At 44.8% G+C, this 21,954-nt stretch overlaps 2 protein-coding genes and 1 long non-coding RNA gene across 6 annotated transcripts; 1 reads left to right on the top strand and 2 right to left on the bottom strand.

Annotated features, from left to right (window-relative positions):
• Positions 1 to 8,819: 8,819 nt before the first annotated feature.
• On the bottom strand, positions 8,820 to 12,571 carry LOC125534445 (EH domain-containing protein 1). Its single transcript, XM_048697670.2, has 14 exons — positions 12,378 to 12,571; positions 12,185 to 12,264; positions 12,013 to 12,081; positions 11,835 to 11,892; positions 11,694 to 11,743; positions 11,560 to 11,599; positions 11,387 to 11,448; positions 11,177 to 11,290; positions 10,908 to 11,010; positions 10,720 to 10,769; positions 10,469 to 10,597; positions 10,122 to 10,373; positions 9,550 to 9,629; positions 8,820 to 9,428 (listed from the first exon to the last, which is right to left on the bottom strand). Exons 1-14 carry the CDS (start codon positions 12,472 to 12,474, stop codon positions 8,972 to 8,974), a joined length of 1,641 nt encoding a protein of 546 aa, XP_048553627.1. The 5' UTR covers positions 12,475 to 12,571; the 3' UTR covers positions 8,820 to 8,971.
• A 1,818-nt stretch (positions 12,572 to 14,389) lies between these two features.
• On the top strand, positions 14,390 to 19,711 carry LOC125540220 (uncharacterized). 4 transcript variants are annotated; one of them, XR_015617648.1, is made up of 5 exons: positions 14,395 to 15,011; positions 16,035 to 16,080; positions 16,491 to 16,535; positions 16,657 to 16,770; positions 19,529 to 19,711. It is a non-coding gene; the product is annotated as an uncharacterized LOC125540220 (long non-coding RNA). The 4 variants fall into 4 exon arrangements; XR_015617651.1 differs by adding an exon at positions 15,156 to 15,305 and having other exon boundaries at positions 14,390 to 15,011; positions 16,035 to 16,770; XR_015617650.1 differs by having other exon boundaries at positions 14,392 to 15,305; positions 16,035 to 16,535.
• Positions 19,712 to 19,832: 121 nt separating this feature from the next.
• On the bottom strand, positions 19,833 to 21,633 carry LOC125540219 (uncharacterized). The gene is made up of 4 exons (XM_087542385.1): positions 21,586 to 21,633; positions 21,308 to 21,436; positions 21,108 to 21,218; positions 19,833 to 21,045 (listed from the first exon to the last, which is right to left on the bottom strand). Exons 1-4 carry the CDS (start codon positions 21,631 to 21,633, stop codon positions 20,410 to 20,412), a joined length of 924 nt encoding a protein of 307 aa, XP_087398511.1. The 3' UTR covers positions 19,833 to 20,409.
• Positions 21,634 to 21,954: the final 321 nt, after the last annotated feature.

Below are 21,954 nucleotides of genomic sequence, written 5' to 3'. Positions count from 1 at the left end.
CTACACCAGTTAGTGAGGAAGCTAATGATGATGATCATGAAACTTCAGAAGTAGATACTACTGAACCTCGTAGATCAACCAGAGTAAGATCCGCGCCAGAGTGGTACGGTAATCCTTTTTTGAAAGTCATGCTACTAGATCATGATGAACCTACGAACTATGAGGAAGCGATGATGAGCCCAGATTCCGCGAAATAGTTTGAGGCCATGAAATCTGAGATATGATCCATGTATGAGAACAAAGTATGGACTTTGATGGATTTGCCCGATGATCGGCAAGCCATAGAAAATAAATGGATCTTCAAGAGGAAGACGGACGCTGATAGTAGTGTTACTATCTACAAAGCTAGAATTGTCGCAAAAGGTTTTCGACAAGTTCAAGGTGTTGACTACGATGAGATTTTCTCACTCGTATCTATGCTTAAGTCTGTCCGAATCATGTTAGCAATTGCCGCATTTTATGAAATCTGGCAAATGGATAAACAAAACTGCATTCCTTAATGGATTTACTAAAGAAGAGTTGTATACGATGCAACTAGAAGGTTTTGTCGATCCTAAAGGTGTTAACTAAATATGCAAGCTCCAGCGATCCATCTATGGACTGGTGCAAGAATCTCGGAGTTGGAATATACGCTTTGATAAGTTGATCAAAGCATATAGTTTTATACAGACTTGCGGTGAAGTCTGTATTTACAAGAAAGTGAGTGGGAGCACTACAACATTTCTGATAAGTATATGTGAATGACATATTGTTGATCGGAAATAATGTAGAATTATTCTGCAAAGCATAAAGGAGTGTTTGAAAGGAGTTTTTCAAAGAAAGACCTCGGTGAAGCTACTTACATATTGATTATCAAGATCTATAGAGATAGATCAAGACGCTTGATAAGTTTTTCAATGAGTACATACCTTGACAAGATTTTGAAGTAGTTCAAAATGGAACAGTCAAAGAAAGAGTTCTTGCCTGTGTTGCAAGGTGTGAAATTGAGTAAAACTCAAAGCCCGACCACGGCAGAAGATAGAAATAGAATGAAAGTCATTCCCTATGCCTCATCCATAGGTTCTATAAAGTATGCCATGCTATGTACCAGATCTATTGTATGCCCTACCACTGAGTTTGGCAAGGGAGTACGATAGTGATCTAGGAGTAGATCACTGGACAGCGGTCAAAATTATCCTTAGTGGAATAAGGATATGTTTCTCGATTATGGAAGTGAAAAAAGGTTCGTCATAAAGGGTTACGCCGATGCAAGTTTTGACACTAATCTAGATGACTCTAAGTCTCGATCTAGATACATATTGAAAGTGGGAGCAATTAGCTAGAGTAGCTCCATGCAGAGCATTGTTGACATAGAAATTTGCAAAATACATGCGGATCTGAATGTGGCAGACCCGTTGACTAAGATTCTCTCACAAGCAAAACATGATCACACCTTAGTACTCCTTGGGTGTTAATCACATAGCGATGTGAACTAGATTACTGAATCTAGTAAACCATTTGGGTGTTGGTCACATGGCGATGTGAACTATGGGTGTTAATCACATGATGATGTGAACTATCGATGTTAATCACATGGTGATGTGATCTAGATTATTGACTCTAGTGCAAGTGGGAGACTGAAGGAAATATGCCCTAGAGGCAATAATAAAGTTATTATTTATTTCCTTATTTCATGATAAATTTTTATTATTCATGCTAGAATTTTATTAACCGGAAACATGATACATGTGTGAATACATAGACAAACAGAGTGTCACTAGTATGCCTCTACTTGACTAGCTTGTTAATCAAAGATGGTTATGTTTCCTAACCATGGACAAAGAGTTGTTATTTGATTAACGGGATCACATCATTAGTTGAATGATCTGATTGACATGACCCATTTCATTAGCTTAGCACCCGATCGTTTAGTATGTTGCTATTGCTTTCTTCATGACTTATACATGTTCCTATGACTATGAGATTATGCAACTCCCATTTGCCGGAGGAACACTTTGGGTGCTACCAAACGTCACAACGTAACTGGGTGATTATAAAGGAGTACTACAGGTGTCTCCAAAGGTACATGTTGGGTTGGCGTATTTCGAGATTAGGATTTGTCACTCCGAATGTCGGAGAGGTATCTCTGGGCCCTCTCGGTAATGCACATCACTTAAGCCTTGCAAGCATTGCAACTAATGAGTTAGTTGCGGGATGATGTATTACGGAACGAGTAAAGAGACTTGCCGGTAACGAGATTGAACTAGGTATTGGATACCGACGATCGAATCTCGGGCAAGTAACATACCGATGACAAAGGGAACAACGTATGTTGTTATGCGGTCTGACCAATAAAGATCTTCGTAGAATATGTAGGAGCCAATATGGGCATCCAGGTCCCGCTATTGGTTATTGACCGGAGACGTGTCTCGGTCATGTCTACATTGTTCTCGAACCGTAGGGTCCGCACGCTTAAGGTTTCGATGACAGTTATATTATGAGTTTATGAGTTTTGATGTACCAAAGGAGTTCAGAGTCCTGGATGAGATCGGGAACATGACGAGGAGTCTCGAAATGGTCGAGACGTGAAGATCGATATATTGGACGACTATATTCGGACATCGGAAAGGTTCCGAGTGATTCGGGTATTTTTCGGAGTACCGGGTAGTTACGGGAGAAGCAATGGGCCTTGATGGGCTTTAGGGAAAAGGGGGCCGGCCACCTCTCCTTCTCCTCCACTTCCTTCTCCCTTCCTCCCCTCTTGGTGGACTCCTACTAGGACTTGGAGTCCTAGTAGGACTCCACATCCTGGCCGCACCAACCTTGGCCGGCCTCCTCCTCCTCCATCCTTTATATACTGAGGCAAGGGGCACCCCAAAGACACAAGTTGATCCTCGTGATCGTTCCTTAGCCGTGTGCGGTGCCCCCCTCCACCATATTCCACCTCGGTCATATTGTTGCAGTGCTTAGGCGAAGCCCTGCGACGGTAGAACATCAAGATCGTCACCACGCCGTCGTGCTGACGGAACTCCTCCCCGACGCTTTGCTGGATCGGAGCCCGGGGATCGTCATCGAGCTGTACGTGTGCTAAGAACTCGGAGGTGCCGGAGTAACGGTGCTTGGATCGGTCGGATCGGGAAGACGTACGACTACTTCCTCTACGTTGCGTCAACGCTTCCGCAGTCGGTCTGCGTGGGTACGTAGACAACACTCTCCCCTCTCGTTGCTATGCATCACCATGATTTGCGTGCGCGTAGGAAATTTTTGAATTTACTACGTTCCCAACAGCGGCCACTAGCAAACCAGGGAAAAAGAAGACTAGGAAATAAATAAGGCCGAAACTAATGCTAGGCTATTAAGGCGATTGCACAGATTACATCCACTCGGCATCAAAGATCGCCACCAGTGCAAATATAGGGAACACCCTACACTATACAAAAATGGCTTGCTGTTTTCTTCGGGCGGTGGCTGCACGTTAAGAATAAATTTTGTATCGCACCAAAATAAATTACAATTATATAACAAAAGGAAGGTTGGCATAAAACTTAACAGTCTAGCAGATAAATGCACCACCAGAAATTCAGAAGCTCTGTTCATTTGACCTGACTGTTACGTTTTCATGCTGTATTGTACGATAGAGCACCATAACCCTCGCCTTCATTTCCCCTAGGCTCCTGAACAACATAGCAAATGTCTGATAGTCTGGTTTCAAAACCATGCATATCTTGACGACATTGAGCAATGTTTCTCCTTGTTTCACAAAGGGTCTCTGTTAGGAATGGACTTGTGTTTGGAGCGCAGATACAACATTGCTTTGAGCTTGCATATCTTGATCATGAGGCAGTTTGGACGATATTGCCTTAACAACCAACCCATTATTACGCAGGAACGTGCTTTTGGCACTGTTAGTGGACAGATACTGATCCACTGCAGCAAGAGCTGACATTGCGGTTATAGTTGCCTCGCCACCTTCAGAAGGTGGCGGTTCCACCATTTTTTCCATAGCTCGCTGAAAATTTGAGGTTTTACATTAGTAGTACCAGAACATAAGATATTAAGGAGGCAGCAAAACCAAAAAAATAGCTTTGGTCTATATACAGAACTTATTCTAGTGAACCCATGTAAAATATTAGTTGTATTTTATTGCAAAGTACATAATAAAACCAGGTTCCAAACATATGACCATGTACCATCGCTAATATATTGTCTATTTCTTCACATTGTATTGAGGGCTAAGGATAAAGAGACGAAGTTTATAATACGGTAAGCATAGTATGACGTCATTCATATCACAAAACAACTGAGAACAGACAAAGATGCAATTGTAACGTTGTGTGGGCAAGTCTAGCACGGAACTAGATTACGGGTCAAGATCAAAGGAACATCACTCCTCTCTTTTAAACCTTGTAAGGTGCAATGATACGCTAAGACAATTGTGTATAAAATTAAAAATAGTAATAGACATTGGCTGCAAACCATGCAGTTCAAGGCACAAGTCAGAGTAATTAGTAGTTAAAAGGCATGAGGATTAAGGACTTACAACAGCGGCTTTGACTGGTGTAGTCATGCCCTTCTTCTTGCTGGTGTGACAGTCCTTGAAGATTTCCACAGCATTTGGTTCAGGTACTTTTTGGTCCTTGCGGGCTTTCCTCTGCATTTGGAACAAGTCAATATAGATCTGATAATATGGTACAGCGAAAAGAGTGAAACAGCAGCTAACTACAAGAGCCTCGCAGTGTGCAATATAGCTACGAGATCATGTCGTCTGTTGGAATTTCACTTTCTTACGGTTGGCCTTGTTCTTTGAACAGTTCACCTACAAGAAGATAGATTTGTGTGGCACATGCGTAAATAGGACTTCAACATGTGATCTGATGACATATATATAATGTACCTGATACTTCGGATCGGACCAGTGTTTAACGAGGCCTCTCTAGTCTTCATCAGATATATTTTCCACTGGAGATGTTTGGACAAGTTCACTGTTAGCCATGCCTTCAAAGTGAGTTTTCCTCAAGTTATACCGATACTGTCGCAGAGCAGACTTGAAAACATGGGCGCAAGCTTGTCTGGTTGCATCATCTTGGCTATCCAACTTGAACCTCATCCGTTGAAAATTATCGGAGTCTCATTATCAGCAACCTAGAAAGTATTGGACAGAGCAAGACGATATTACTAGTTTCCATACATAACCATACTTACAGATAAATGGTCGAGGAAGATGTTGAACTGGGTTTCGTCTTTGTCATTCCTGTATTGAATCCATGTTGGGAGGATACGTACATGACACCTAACAGCAACCGTGTAGCAGCGGCTGTGCGTGCGTGCCGTGGGTGGCCCGTTCCTTTCCTTTCCACGGCGACTGTATCGCGTGTGTCCAGGTCGGCCCAAAGGATGTCACGTGGAGCAGCGGCTGTGCGTGCGTGCCGTGGGTGGCCCGTTCCTTTCCTTTCCACGGCGACTGTATCGCGTGTGTCCAGGTCGGCCCAAAGGATGTTGAGGACGAACAGGGGTTGGTTGGTTGGTGGTAAACCTTGTGGAGGGGCGATTTTGCGCAAAATTTTCTAGATTACTGTATAGCCTTTTATGGCATGCCTAGCCATGGTCAAATTTGCGAGTCGTGTGCCACGTAGGCAAGGTAATCCTCGCTAAACCCTAAACCTTCACTTACTTAACTGAAGGCTCTGTTGTGATACTATTGTTCCCAGCAAGCATTGTTTCTTTCTCACTGAAAAACCTCGCCAATTTCATTTTTGAAAAAAATAACAATTTGTTTGCTCTACAACTTTTTCTCTACCGTCCTGTAAAATGGAGCTGGTGAGCTTTCCACTCCACCAAATTTCATCCGTTTTATTGAACACTTTAATTTCAATGAGGTCACTCGTCACTCCACCTCGATCTCCCCCATCCACACTTGGGTCGGGCCATTTTAGGCTGGCACGAAGCACGACTAGAAGCACGACCATCCACACGAGAACTAACGGGCCAGGTTGGCACCACATGAATCATCTGCCGTGCTGGGAATCAAAATTAACAAAACGGGTGGCACAACACGACATGAAGATGGGGGCCAGCAAGGCCCAAAGTGGGCACGATGGTCAAACATTAGGCCCATGTAGCTATTTAGCAGTTTTTGAACGCACATGAAACTCACAACACGAGCATACTCAATTCAATCTTTGTGTACCGTACTAGTTATATCTCAAATCCATCCCAAATCCATGGCCACTGGTTAACCGTGAAAAAACGATGGCCGCCGCCGCCACTCCTCCATTCTCGTCCTCGACAACCCTCCTCTAGTTCTTCGGCAAAAATCCAGATCCACACCTCTCCCTTCCCGTGAGCTCTTAAGTTTTGACTACCGGCAAGGGAGGAGACTGCTTGGTTGTGGTGCAAGACTATGACAAGTTGTTGGCTACATACATGGCATAGTTGCAGCTGAAGGAGTGAAGGACGACGGTGTCCATGGCGGCTACGTCCACGACACGCCCCTTTCATCCATCCTCCACCCGTGCCAGCCTATGCCAACATTAGGTACCAACCCGATCTAATCACTCACATATACACCGTCTCTAGTTCATACAAATCACATATTGGGTAGATAGTTCTTGAGGAAGAAGAAAGGAAAACAAAAGGAGAAAAAGCCGTTGTTCGTCCATGCTTGATCCTCTGGATGCCTCCCCTCTTCGCTTCCTTTGCTTTAAGTAGTGGAATTAGACGCGCCGGTTGGTGTCTTGGTGTGGTTGACCCAGTCAACTCTGATATATCTTTGGTTAGGCTGCACTAGTCGAGCTGGTGTTGTGATAACGCTCTCCTTCTCTTGGTTGGCTACCATGCCAGCGTTTCATGTCTCGTTGTCAGCTGAGTTGGCTGCCATGGTAGACTTTTTGGTTGTCATGGCAGCGGTTTGAGTTGGTGTGGCATTGGGGATCCTGACATTCCCTGGACCTTGAGAACTCAGAGGGGTCAGACCACTCCACGAGGATTTGTTTGCAGCAGGCGGTTGGTGTGCGGGCGTGACCTCGTGTCGAGGATCTCAACCGACTTCAATGGAGATGATGTAGGCATAGGTAATTCTTGGCGCCTGACGTTCCCGGCGTGAGGAATTTGTGCAGTTGGTGTTGTAGGGACAAGGGCTTGTTTTCTTGATCTTTATGAATTGGAGGTGGATTTGAGGAAGGACACAAGGGGGAAAACACTCAAATAGGACAAGATCCACATCAAGTACTCCTCAAATCACAAGCAATATATCGGGTGCATCAAGATCCAAAGACAACGAGTGAAATAAAGATACAAGGGTAGTTCTTGAGAGGAAGTTCTTCTCCAAATCTCATGAGAAAGGTCAAGGTCTTGATAATCCTATGGTGGGGATTCTTCTCCGTCAGAAGGCCTTGATAACCATGGAAGGTTCTACTCCACATAGGAGGGATCCCACATGAGGAAGTAGATGAGCTAAGCTCTCTCGATTCTCTAATTTTAACAAATCCTAATTCTGAGGCAGAGGTGAGGTATATATAGTGATAGCCACGAAGGGGTATGTGAGGAGGGGGTACATGGGCTTGACCCAACTCAGTGCATGCTGGCACGAGTCGAATGTTCCGTCAGTTTCAGACATTCCGACATGTTGGACATTCCGAGGTAATGTCTAGGCAGTGTCCAACCTGGAACAGAGGGCTCTGTCGGAATGTCCGACTTTCCTGCAGCTTGAAGGCCGGTTTCTTCCCCACTATTTCTTCTTCACTTCTAAGCCTCCCTCTTGGATGGTGTAGTCATTCTATTGTGCTTGCACTCCTCCCCATCATCCGTGAAGCTCCGCGTAACCTATACATGCATGAAGGAGGGTCAGGTAGTATATCATCCAAACCAAAATAGACACACATAAAGGATAGAGTTCACCTTAGTACATGCGATGCGTCTGTTCCTTGGTGATGGAGCCACATCCATAGTTGCATGAGTCAAACTTGTCAAGCACCATGGGAAATATCGTACTGGGATCGAAATCCAAATCACCATGGGAAAGAGATATACTAGAGTCGTTGCATGAGTCGAACTTGTCAAGCACCATGTACTCATCATCCCGAGGCTTGACATGGCCTCTCTTCAATGCCGCATCGCCTTATAATTCCCGCAACAGGAGAAAATTGAACGAAGACTTGAAAAAATAAATGTGGTTAACGTTAATGCAAAACCAATCATTCAAGTGAGGATTCACCACTACAAAAAAAGACACATCTTTTCTATGTCGTGGCTTCTTCCCTACACGCATCTTCTAGCAGCCGCTCCTCCTCGATTTCCATCCTTCGGGCCGCCTCTAGGCTTAGTCTCCGCCATCCTAACTTTCAAATTTCAATATCTGGTCATGACTTTGCCGGTACAAATCTTGCACCCGGTGTCATGGCCGTGTACTTCGCAGGTGCAGTGCTGCACTCTTGCTTGAGTTTTTGTTCACAGTGTTGCAAGTCCTTTCGTTGTTGTCTACTAATAATCCAATACAACTTCAATTGTTTTATTGGTTCCATAGCGATACACGGGCATTATGATGGCAGCACAAGTAGAAAAGGAAGGAAAATGAGCAAAAAAAAACCCAGTAAAAATATGGACAACCGACTAGGCCCATATCTCCTGCAGCATGGTGTGTGGGGTGAGGGATGCACGCAACATATCATCGTCATCAACTTCATCCTCCACCTCCAGATCATCGGGGAGAAGCTGCCAAATGTGGTTCCATGCCGCCGTCATCACCTCACGTCGTGGACCTACGTGGCTACTGTTAGCCCATTGCCAATCAGTGTGACATTGCCTTATTTAGCTGATCCGCATGACATTGTTGATCAACGAGGTCATGTAAATACTGATTGACTGATACTTATATAGTACATCAAAGCGTAATGATCAAAGTTAACATACATACACCTCAAGTTCAAGTTTCCGCTGAACCCCACGAGAAATAAAATTGGGGTCTGGAATTTCCATCCATGGTCATTGAGTTGACTCACTCGTAGGGGTTCCTGAACTGCTTGAGCAGGTCGGGAATGTCATAGGCGAGCATGTCGTCGACGTCCTTCATCATCTTGGTATGGAGCCGCTCGAAGCGGTCGAAGTTGTAGGCGCTGAGCGTGTCCCGGTACTCGTCGACGTTGGGGAAGTCGCCCGGCGGCAGGTGCATCTCCTTCTGCACCTTGGCGAACTGCTCGTCCAGCGTCTCCAGCAGCTTCTGCTGCGCCTTGGCCTTCCCCATCAGCGCCGGCATCTGGTTCTTGAGGTGTCCCACGATGTGCGCGTGCACCTTGGCCGACCGCGCCCGCTTCACGAACTCGTTGATCCGCCGGTCGCACGCCTTCTTCGGGATGTCGTTGAGGTCCGAGAGGAGGTCCTCCTGCTCCCTCACGAACAGCTCTGATCCCAGCGGCCCCGCCGCCGTCTCCCGGATCGGCTTGTCATTGAACGATCTGCGAACATAATTTAGTGTAATCATTGACGATGATGCTACATTGTTAAATGTTACATAATTTAGTGTAATCATCGACAATGATACTACTGTTGCATCAGAATATTGATCGATGAATGTACCCAATGTAGACACGCATGACCTCCGGCGTGTTGAGGACCTTCCCCAGCGACCACAGGAGTGCTCCGTAGACCCTCATCAGCTGATCAAAACATTCAGTCAAAACCAGAGTCATCAATGGCTTAAAGTCAACTTGGACACCATATTTGCCGCCACTTGTGATGAGGAAAACTTCGTATGCGAAAAATAGGTGTGAAACTGATATCAGTAGCTTTCGATGAACCTCATTAGATATCTGTTATTTAACACTTGGATATGAAACCTTCACAAGTATAAAATATGTACATTATTGCGTACTTGCTTTCGCTGGAGATATCAGTTGCTTTCAATCAGCATAATTGGACATCCTATTATCTAAATCTTAGATATGGAGCCTTCAAGGGGTATCAATATGTCCATTATTGCACCTTTGCTTCAACCAACCTGTTTATTCTATCTGCTGCCACTTGAGATATGAAATCTTCAAATTTGTGCACCACTCTTGTTTCAGGAATAATGAGCAAAAGTGGAATATGCTCAAAAACTGATTTGAGGCTAGAGGAAGGCATGGCAATGAGCAGGCATATTCACTCACCTGCTGTGCGTCAACTTGGTCTGCTTTGTTGAGAACTATGCGTATCTTGTCATCATGCCCACGCAGCGACCCGATCACACGCTTGAACTCGTCGCTGATGTCCAGCTTATGGGGATCGAACAGGAGAAGGATGAGGTCAGACTTGGCCGCAAACCACGATGTGACTCCGGTGAAATCGTAGCTGCGTTGCGTTCGCTGCTTCTCCCCTGATAACACCCCGGGAGTGTCCACGAAGGAAATGTGATCCAGTAACTTGGCAAACAAAATGAAGCTCAATACTGTTAGTTATCTCCTACAAGCTACAGAAAATGGTGAGGTAAATACTGGGCGCAAGAGAGTATATATACTGGATGAGGCATCTGAGAGCACTCAAACTTGGATAAAAACGCCGTTCCGAACGCCGACAAGCCGCTGTATGGCATGTCAGCCTGCACCGCAATTGTGTTTCCAGGGATGCATCTTTCATCTGGCCCAGTCTGGAGCAGTGGAAAAATGCATCATCAAAGTGGGTGCGGAAGATATCTACTGGGATAAAATATTTCAAACTGGCATTAGCCAAGGTTAGGCCGCGACATCGACATCTCCATGCGGAACTTACAGTAACAACAACAAATCTATCGGTCGTAGGCTCTGGTCCAATATGAGAACCTATACAAAAGTAATATCAGGGATACTATTAAATGATAGTCAAGAAAGGAAGAGATGCAAAAGAAAAGGTACAACTGATTCTCAAATCTCATTTACCGACAGGAGGAAAGGGAAGGTGCAACAACCCAACCTGCTTACCTGGATAACTTGACTTTAGTAAATGCTTTATGAATGTGGTTTTTCCAGTAGAGTATTGACCCAATAGCATGATCATTGGCTTCGCATCAAAATCGCTGCTAGTCTACAAATAAGATAGCTTCAAATACTTGTCACTGAAACTATTATGGAAAGTGAAGCACATCAATTTGTCCCCATTGTGGGAGCTTCTTCAGGGAAAAATTCTGGCTCAGTTATCGAATTTCTAAAGAGCAAAGCAGAGTAACTCGTTAAGCCTGGCTAAGACTCACCAGCAAAGGTGAAACGAAGTCATTATATTGGTAAGTTTTTTCTAGAGGTCTCAATTTCTCAATGTATGCTTTCTTTAGTCCATCGATTATCGAGGTAACTGATTTCATCGCTATCTGCAAAATGAAAAAAATATTTATTGTGATGCAGTACTTGAAGCGATAATAAACTAACAGATCATCTGCAGCCCTGCACACAGCTCGCTGATGTACCTTCTTTCCCGACTTCGAGTTAAACCAGTTAGCTGACATAGACGTTTGGACTGGATGGTACGCTGCGTGATCAGCGAGAATAACAACCAGAATTAGCCTGCGGGCTAGATGAAAAAAGTTTGCTCGACTCTGTATTCTGCAGTTAGATAGCCATGTAACAAACTAACTCGTACCAGTGAGGTCGGAGCTGCTCTTGTGTGCCGCACTCTTTTTCTTCGAGGATGGAGAAGATACAAAGAAGTTTGAGTGAGAAAAAAGTATCTACCCTGTTGCACATGATGAAACGTATGGATTAACGTAGACATACTAGTTTCTTCTCCAGACCTTCCATTGTCGGAGGCTGCAAGGTCCCCAAATCTGAAGCAAAAGGAAGCAGTAAGTCTGCCAATAGTTTTCAATGCAAAGTCGATTGAAATTGGCTAGTAATGTGAGTATCTATCAGCTACACCTGCATGTGCAAGGGTGTCTTGACTTATGTCTTGCCCTGCCTGTGCCAGAGAAACCAGCTGCACATTCCCATCCGTTGTAAGTTTTAACGCATGATCATAATCATATCGGTTGCAAGAACATATCAACATATGCAGATGCAGATACCAAATAAAAGTACACCGGTAGCATGGTCAAACCTGCATTGCAGTCATAAACTCCGCGAATCCAAGATAACCCTGACGTTTCGAATCGGCAATCGCCCAGACCTGAAGACATAAGATCCAATGGAAAAAAAATGTGTATGTTGGTAACAGAGGTACAGATTTTGTGTAATGAAAATTCAGCGGGGAAAAAACATATGCCCTTCACCTGCTTGAGGTCGTCCCTGGAGAGCTTGGACATGGCGAAGAACTTGAGCGCGTCCTTCCCGGTCAGGCGACCGTCCGCGTCTGCCGGCGGCGCGCACAGCCAGCCACAACATCGATCCAACCAAAGTCAGCGAAATTCGCCGACAAATCGACGGCGAAACCGAATCAACAGGGGAATTCACAATGGAACGGACCGTCGTCGGCGAGGTAGAACCAGCGGAGGTAGACGCTGCGCTGCTCCTTGAGGCCCCATGATCTCGTGGGCGACGAGTCCGCCGACGACGACGCCATGCCGGCGGCCCGTTTCTCTCCAGTCGGGAGAGGGGGGAGGGGACGAGGAACGCCTGGAGACGAGAACGCGGCGCGCGCGCGCAGGCGTGCATGGCGCCCGGTTAATGGCCGCGATCGCGCGCGCGGCAAATGCGGCGCTGCCCTTGGTTCACGTGACTCGACTCGGCAACGTGGCAAACAGGGGAATCGCCGCATTTTTTATTTTTTTGATTTGAGGGACGATCCACTAACACAGATATTAGGCCGCGCATACCGATCTGACTGGGATACAAATAATTAGGCCCACAAGTTCATCGATTTTAAAACAAAATTCATCAGTTTTAATTTCTTTTAATCAATTTCTAAAGAAGCTCATTAAATTTAGAAAAAAAACCCGAACAAAACCGTTCCAATAGAAAAAGAACAAGAAGAAGGAAGAAAGAAGAAAAGACGATGTAACTGAGCACATTATAGCCGAAGCTCCTATTTCCCTCGCGGGTCTGTTTTTTTTTAGGCAATCACACGAAGCTTTTATTAATCCGTCACAACGTTTACATGGACGAAAGGAATACCGTCCTCGCGGGTCTGGTGATAGCAACCATATGCGCACCCCGGCCCGAAGGAATAGGCCCTCTCGTTACTCTGTCTTTGCATTTTTTCTGTGGGTCTTCTTTTCTTTATTCGTGTTTTTCTTTTTCGTTATTTCATTTTATTTCCTATTTTCCCTTTCTATTTTATGTTATTTTATTTCTTGCTTTCCTAAGTTCACAAACATTCTTAAAAATTCATAATCCTTTTTGAAATCATGACCAATTTTAAAATGAATGAACATTTTTGAAAAGTACAAACATTTTTACAATTTGAACTTTTTTTAGAATTTGAGAACAATTTTTGAAATCCGCAAAAAATTGTATTAAATACACACAAGGCGGAATGGTTGGAGAAAACATCGATGGGGAGCTGGTCATGCGTGGCAGGGACATAATGAGACGAATGAAACAACTACATACCCCCCCTTTAATAGTAGAGAAGATACAATCAATATCTCTGCATCCAATGCGTACTCTCACACAGTCGGGGCAATATAGAGTAACAAGATCAACTTCCAAAGGGATCCCAACTAAAGAGGAGACATACACAAAGATTCCTTTCATATCACTTCTTAGGAGGCACATTTCCAACTTTAACCCATGCAATTTCTATAACACATTTTCTCCCTACTGCAGCACACCATGGTGCGAGTGTAACAGCCGCTCCACGGGAATTTCAAAGTCATGCGATCATGATAACATGTTTTAACAACCTCTCTAGCATTAGGAAATCACGTAGCATACACATCAACACCTAGAGGATGTGTTGTGCAATGTCAGCTAGTTGCAAATGAGATGGAATGGTGTGTCTGCCTCTTGATCATGTTAGGCCAACCTCGCTTCTTCAGATTTGTCATTCGTTAGGATCCTCTCCCAAAGCACTGAAATAATTTGCACTTAGGTTCAAACTTTGCATGCCAGAGCTTGGAGAAATTGTTGTTAGTGACTCTACTTAATTATTAGGTGGCTTTGTGCATTATTGTGTGCTACTACCGTTTGCGTGTCATACTGGCAATAATGTGTAACAATCTGTTTTTTTCTTAACCTAAGCTTGTTTGAAACTTTCTAATACCATTCCCCTACTGGACGCTATTAATTCAACGTTGGGCATCGGCTCCATTCATCAAATTTGAAGATACTATGCACTGAGCATGAAACCAAACAAAAACGTTAACATGTCAACGTTGATGATAAGTGCAATATAACATGCCGCCATTCATGATAAGTGGAATATTGATATATCTCAAACGACAAACATGAATTTCTTAGCCTAAAATCTAAAAAGTGCATACGCACTATTTTGAGAAAACGAGCGGCCGGCTCCTGGCCGCTCGATCTCGCCCGTATCGTCACGCCTGTGTCAGGTGCCACCTAGTCGGGGCTCACTATGTGGCTTCCCGAGCTCGGTCTACGGCCTCCTCGACATCCAGTGTTCTCCATCGTCGACCCCCACCGCCACTCCGCCAGGACCACCTTCCTCTCCACCAACGACGCTGCCGACCACCTGTCCGCCTTGGATCCGTCCATTCAATGGGTGGCCGCTGCCGCATCTGCTCGGATCCGGCTGCTCGGTGGAGATCCACGGCGGGAGGTCGAGGAGGTTGCTAAACCGGGAGGTCACCGCACTTCATGGTGGTGGTGCTCCTCGTCGTTGTCCTCCAGCCCCTGCTGCTGATGGTGCTACGGCCAGCTGCGGCCCCTCCTCCCCCGACATCGCAGACCCAACAGATCGAAGTGGCGTGGCCCGAGCAGACAGTTCATCTCATGGCGGCGCGGCGCAGAGGAAGGCGTGCGGGGAACGGGGAGGGGCGGAGAAGGGGTAGGGTGAAGAAGGGGTCGAGCGGGAGCAGAAGGAGATCAAGGTCGTGGGGGCGGGGGAAGACGAAGGTGGAGGGGGAGGATGGTTCTTTCGTGCTCAACATCGGGTGGTCGGCGTTGTGGTTCCTGACGAGAGATGCAGCCCGTGAGGTGAAAACTCGTGTTGTGCTGCTAACCATCCTAAATTCTGCTTCTCAAGTTCCTGTTCAGCAAGTTTCACTTTCTCTCATTAGTATACATCAATTCATTTGATCTGGCAATATCGATTGTTTTTCTTTTGATTTCACTCTGCAGCTCCCTGAATGTTGCTTCTTGGTGCACAACAGCTTGATTAGCTGTAAAAAGTAGTTGTTCTTTTGGACTTGGTCTCTGAACGCCGGGTGTGTGAGGTTGTTGTGTATTCTTCGCCTGTGCACTGTAATACATAATTTAGCCAGCAGGAAGGTGGGTTCAGTTCAGCTCTTTTCTTGCAGTAGTATATTTATATTCAGTGCGACGCCGTGTCATCACTGGAAAGCAACTAGAACGATGTCATCAACGAGAAGCCATGCAAAGTTGCACAACCATGTTTTTTTAAGTTGCACATCCACTGTCAAGCAGTTGGCCAAAGCAATTGTCGAAGTTGCACACTCTCGTCCGTGTAGTCACACACGCATAGTCATGGAGGTGCACACGCGTTGGCATAGACGCACGTACATAGTCGCGCGTGTGCGGTCATGTAAATCATGTTCATGCTGTGTGTGTGCGCGCGCGCGCGTGTGTGTGGTGTTTTTGATTGCACACTCATATGTGCCCAGTTGTCAAGAGTATGCATTTGTACTGGAGTTTGCAAATCAAAATGCTACATATCCTAGTTGGCTTAGCCAAAATTATGCAGTTACATAGGTAAGGGCTATCTAGTTGCACAGTTGACGGCTAGTTTAGTTTTGGCTCCGGTGCCTAAATCATGTTAGGCAGTGTGTATGCTGATTTTTTTAATTGCACACTCATGTGTGCCCAGTTGGCCATACAGCATATCAAGTTGCACACATTCATTTTGTTTTATAGGTGTGCTTTGGAAAATTATCATGAGTTGCTTACCTCATGACATTTTTTATATAAATTGTTTTTTCCCATTTTTCTTCTATGCATTTGGTTGCTTCGACTAATTTGTTTGTTTGCTTTTTTTCACAGACCAAAAATGGTTGTAGAAAGAGATGCAGCTTCTAGTGAAGGAGAGGTATCCTCAACTTCTATAGATGCATCCTGAACTTTTATAGTTGCACAACAATCAATTAGGACCTGGTATCCTCAACTTTTTAAATAATTGCACAACAGTATCATACGAGTTGGCATCCTCAACTTTTATAGTTGCACTAGAACCATTTGGGAGTCGGCGGCCTCGAGTTTTTAAATAGTCTCACAGCAATATCCACGAATTTCAGCAAGCACTCAATGTACAAGCTATTAGAAGTATAATTATGTTAAGTTAGATATTAGGAGTTCGAGATATGATAGGTTTAAACCATGTATGACTTGTCCTCTACTCTAAGTCTCTCTCCCTCATATTGTACTCTATAAATACCCTTACAAGGGTCAGATCAATACAACAACAATATTCACGTACCCATCCTATACTTTCCACACAAGCTCCCATTGCTCAGCAGGTGCTCCGTACTTCTTCATCCTTTCATGGTACGTGTCTTGCTTCTATGGAATTTAGTGTAAAAAAATTGAGCCCATCCATGGAGCTATGTAATTTGAAGTGGGTGCGGTCCTGAGTTTTGTTTTCCCTCTGATGTTCGAGGAATTGAAGAAATTTCAACTAGAAGCCTGTGTGTGTGTGTGGTCGCTGCTGTGTTCCCATTCATGGAGTTGTGCGTATGCGCTGCTGCATCCAGACCCATTCTCCGTGGAGGCTTGCTGCCAGGTATGAGACTAATTTACTTTGATGGGATCAAGGGTTTTCCCTGAGTAGTTGGTCCACTGAATACCAATGGCTTCCTGCACTTGTTGAATTATTAGATGTGTTTGGTTGGGTTGAATCAAAGGAATTTCTAGTTCTTGCAAGTAAGAATCAATGAAGACTAGTTGGTATAGTTACTAGTTCCTCTTGATTTTGGTTGGTGCTCATTACATCTAGTTGAATCAATGAAAAGAATTGAAGTTCTAAATATTTTTTTTGTCACTGATGGTATGAATTTAGGATCCTACTTTTCAAAACTCCATGGATCTGTAGTTGATGCAACTTGATCCATCTATTTCTTGCTTACACTGCATTTGTCATTACGATAGCGCTCGTCGGAATTACTTCTCAGTAGAGCTCAATTATGCTTACTTGCACACAGAGGTATTACTAATTTTAAAGTAGGTAGAATAGTTTGCACACTTAGTTATATATAGTTGCACTGGGAGAAATTACAAGCTTCACAAAAAGCAGTACATAGTTGCACACCTAAGCATGGTTCTCGAGTCATGACTCAGAAAAAGTCGAGCCTGCAGTTGCGACTAGTCGCGACTCGCGACTCGAGTCGACACTAAGTTGAGTTGGAATTTTTTTGCGACTCATCAACTAGTCGACGACTAGTCGCACGACTCAAAAACCATGCGCCTAAGCATACATAGTTGCACAACCATGATTTCGAAGTTGCTCATCCACTGCCAAGTAGTTGGTTAGGGCAGCCGCCAAAGTTGCACATCATACTGGTAGGGGTTGTTGGTGAGCGGGTGTCTATGGGTAGTTGATGAGTGGGTGTCCACAGCTCGCCAACAGTGGTGGTCAAGGTCTTACTGCCAGATCCATTGTGGCTGGGGTTAGTAGGTTGCCAGGGGAGTCCCTGGTCGTGGAGCCGGAGTAGCACCGCCACTACCTCCTCCAATCCCTTTTCTCTCGGTGATAGAGCTGGAGTGCTACGGTCGTTAGGAAGCCACGCAAAGTCGCACAACCATGCTTTCGTAGTTGCACATCGACAACTAGCCAGTTGGTCAGGGCAGTTGTCGAAGTTGCACGTCCTACTGGTAGGGGTAGTTGGGGAGGGGGTGCCCACATATAGAGAAAAAAAGTTGCATATCGGCTATTTATTTTAGTTGCATAGATTCAAGTCAGGGTTGGTTGTTTTTTGTGCAAGCACATTTTTAAGTGAAGCTCCTTATTTGCACATAGAAGTGATGCCAGTTGCACAGTTCTTGCTCTTTAGTTGCACGGATTTAACCCAGGATTGGTTGAATTTCGTGCAAGCACATTTTCAAGTGACGCACTTTTTTGCACATAGAAGTGATGCCAGTTGCACAGTTCTTTCTCTTTAGTTGCATAGATTTAACCCAGGATTGGTTGAATTTCGTGCAAGCACATTTTCAAGTGACGCTCTTTTTTGCACATAGAAGTGATGCCAGTTGCACAGTTCTTGCTCTTTAGTTCCACAGATTTAACCCGGGGTTGGTTGAATTTCGTGCAAGCATATTTTCAAGTGATGTTCTTTATTTGCACATAGAAGTGATGCCAGTTGCACAGTTCTTGCTCTTTAGTTGCATAGATTTAACCCAGGATTGGTTGAATTTCGTGCAAGCACATTTTCAAGTGACGCTCTTTTTTGCACATAGAAGTGATGCCAGTTGCACAGTTCTTGCTCTTTAGTTCCACAGATTTAACCCGGGGTTGGTTGAATTTCGTGCAAGCATATTTTCAAGTGATGTTCTTTATTTGCACATAGAAGTGATGCCAGTTGCACAGTTCTTGCTCTTTAGTTGCATAGATTTAACCCGGGGTTGGTTGAATTTCGTACAAGCACATTTTCAAGTGATGTTCTTTATTTGCACATAGAAGTGATGCCAGTTGCACAGTTCTTGCTCTTTAGTTGCACAGATTTAACCAGGGGTTGGTTGAATTTCGTGCAAGCACATTTTCAAGTGATGCTCTTTATTTGCACATAGAAGTGATGCCAGTTGCACAGTTCTTGCTCTTTAGTTGCATAGATTTAACCCGGGGTTGGTTGAATTTCGTACAAGCACATTTTCAAGTGATGTTCTTTATTTGCACATAGAAGTGATGCCAGTTGCACAGTTCTTGCTCTTTAGTTGCACAGATTTAACCAGGGGTTGGTTGAATTTCGTGCAAGCACATTTTCAAGTGATGCTCTTTATTTGCACATAGAAGTGATGTCAGTTGCACAGTTCTTGCTCTTTAGTTGCATAGATTTAACCCGGGGTTGGTTGAATTTCGTACAAGCATATTTTCAAGTGATGTTCTTTATTTGCACATAGAAGTGATGCCAGTTGCACAGTTCTTGCTCTTTAGTTGCACAGATTTAACCAGAGGTTGGTTGAATTTCGTGCAAGCACATTTTCAAGTGATGCTCTTTATTTGCACATAGAAGTGATGTCAGTTGCACAGTTCTTGCTCTTTAGTTGCATAGATTTAACCCGGGGTTGGTTGAATTTCGTACAAGCATATTTTCAAGTGATGTTCTTTATTTGCACATAGAAGTGATGCCAGTTGCACAGTTCTTGCTCTTTAGTTGCACAGATTTAACCAGAGGTTGGTTGAATTTCGTGCAAGCACATTTTCAAGTGATGCTCTTTATTTGCACATAGAAGTGATACCAGTTGAACAGTTGTGGTGCTTAAGTTGTACAGATACAAGCCAGGGTTGGTTTATTTTTCTCAGGAATTGTTTTTGCCCCATTTCGCAGGTTATAGGTGGAAGTGCTGCTGTCATTTTGCACATAATGCCCTAATACAAGCTAGAATATACTATTGTGTGGAAATATCAAAGGAAAAACATCCCAATAAGATTTAAGTGACTACAACTGGAAATTGTGCTTATAGCACCCTGGACAGACTTTAGTTTTGTTATATTTTTCTACATGGACATAGTTTCTAGTTAGTTTTTAGTTTTGTTATGTTTTTCCTATACTGCGTATCTGCTATCTACAACTATGAAGAACTTTTTTCTGGGAAGAAGATCTGGAGAGAGGGTAAGGGAAATAGAAGAAGGGGAGGATCTGGATGGAGAGTGAACGAGGAAGGATCTGGTGAGGAGGAACTCATAGGTTTCTGGCGTGATTTCTGGGGTTTTTGGCCTGGATCTCAGCTTGTTTTAGCTGTCATGGCGATATGAGGGTTCTTCCTGTAGAGAGAGTTTTCATGGGGAAGAAGATGTGCCTGGGCAGTTGCGATGGATGTATGCGAAAAAGGATCCGGGGGTTGGAGGTGGTGCGAGACTTGGGGGAAGATTCACGTGATCTCCCACGGCTCCTGCCTGCGTTGGTGGGCGCCTGGTTGGTGGGACGGCATGCAGCGGCTGGGGGATCGCCTGGTTGGTGGGATGGCATGCAGCGGGCGCGGGCTGGCGGTTTCCTTTTCGGGACGTGGGGGCCAGGGGTTTCCTTTGTTGGCCGGCCGCCCGGGATCGCTACCGAGCATATGCACGCTCGCTAGACGCGTCCATTTCTTAGTGATACTTAAGCGTCATGGAACAAACAAGAGTCAACGAATATGTTGAGAACTTTGCTTGGGTACACCCCCTAGAAAAGTTTGATGCGGATTAAATGTGGAGATTAGAATTACCCCTTCAATCAAAAGGGGTACTAATATCTGGCTCGTTCGGGACGATGGTCAGAACCAACCCGCGGTGACAACTCCGCATTAGCTCCACCTTTTCGAGGTTGTAGGTCTTGTACTTCTTCGTATAAGAAATCCCAAGACCCTGATCCTCGATCACCTCGGTATGTTTCAGTGTGTAATCATGTAGCTTGCACACAAACCGGTCTGACCGCTTCTTCATTTCTGAGGCAGGAGCTGTATAGCCATTGAACTCCCCGATCTTTTCTGCCCAGAAACTGTCGTAAGTCCAACTATATTCATGGCCCACACGCCTCAGTTCTTTCCAGGCGTCCACCCAGCCTGCGGGGAGAGGGAACGGCAGGTCCATCTTGTCGTCCCAGCTCATGTCGCCGCCGAACACGACGTTCTCCCCGCTGCTCAGCGCCGCCACGGCGTGCTCTGCTTGAGTGTAGCGCTCCATGCAGCGCACCGATTCCGGTGGGCAGGGGGGCTCGAGCTGGGTCGTGGCGATGCGGATTGGCTTCATCGCCGTCATCGACCCCAGCTCGAGGCCTGGGATAATGTCGGCCTCTAGATAGCTTTTGCCTGTTGCCGTGGTGGTGAACTTCCAGCGCGCGTGATTCTCCATAGGAACCTTGCTCAGCTGTGACAACCGCGATGAAGATGTCAAAAGGGAATGATACGAAATAGTGACAGTAAGACTACCATTATGCAGAAGCTTTTGTCTTTCCGTTCTTCCAGGGAGATCGGTGAACAGTGGTACTCTTTCCACCATGAGAAACTCTGACAGATCCTTAGAATGTATGGAGTGAATTCCTGAACGTCGAACAAGTTATATAACGGATAAGGATGGAAATGTGGAGTTGAATCAACAGTGCACATGACTTATCATGGGCTTTAGTTACCTGGAAGAAAATCACATCTGGCTGATGTTTCTTCACGCAGCCGCTGATATCCTCCATTCTTCTATAGACCACAATGTCATCACGGGACCAAACGTTGTAGGTCATGAACTTGATCTGCTTCTCTGGGTCCTAATGACGTCAACGAAAGATTATCAGCTCAACATCTGTTTATAGGGAGGCTGTCAGAGTTTCAAGAAAATCTACCAAACATTTCAGAGAAAGTACCAGAGTTCCAAAGTAGGATCAAACATTTCAACATAGCTCGCGTAAGCAGGTACAGTCGGAAACAAACCAAGGAAAAGATCGGCCGTATCAAAGAATACCATTTTTCCTTGGAGTTGCTATTCGGCTTCTCTCGGCGGAGTTCTGAACTCCTGATCCTCTGCATAAAACCCAGGGGAAACTCAAAGATCATTGTATCCTATATATAACCCTGCAGGTGCAGGCTTAATTGATGACACGGGAAAGGAAGAGGCCTAGGTTGAGTACGGAGAATTGGAGACAGAACACGAAAGGATACATTGATGCTGCCAACCTATTGATGATCGAATTGATACGGGCACTAGGAAATTAAATTTTTGTAACTGAAGTTTGAACTTCTATAGGAGTTTACTGGTGGTAGAGTCTAGAGAGTACACATGGAAATT

The sequence above is a fragment of the Triticum urartu genome, chromosome 2A, assembly GCF_056163025.1.
Source record: "Triticum urartu cultivar PI428250 chromosome 2A, HENAU_Tu73, whole genome shotgun sequence".
In the NCBI taxonomy this organism is placed as follows: domain Eukaryota; kingdom Viridiplantae; phylum Streptophyta; class Magnoliopsida; order Poales; family Poaceae; genus Triticum; species Triticum urartu.
This window is presented reverse-complemented; position numbering and strand designations above follow the sequence as displayed.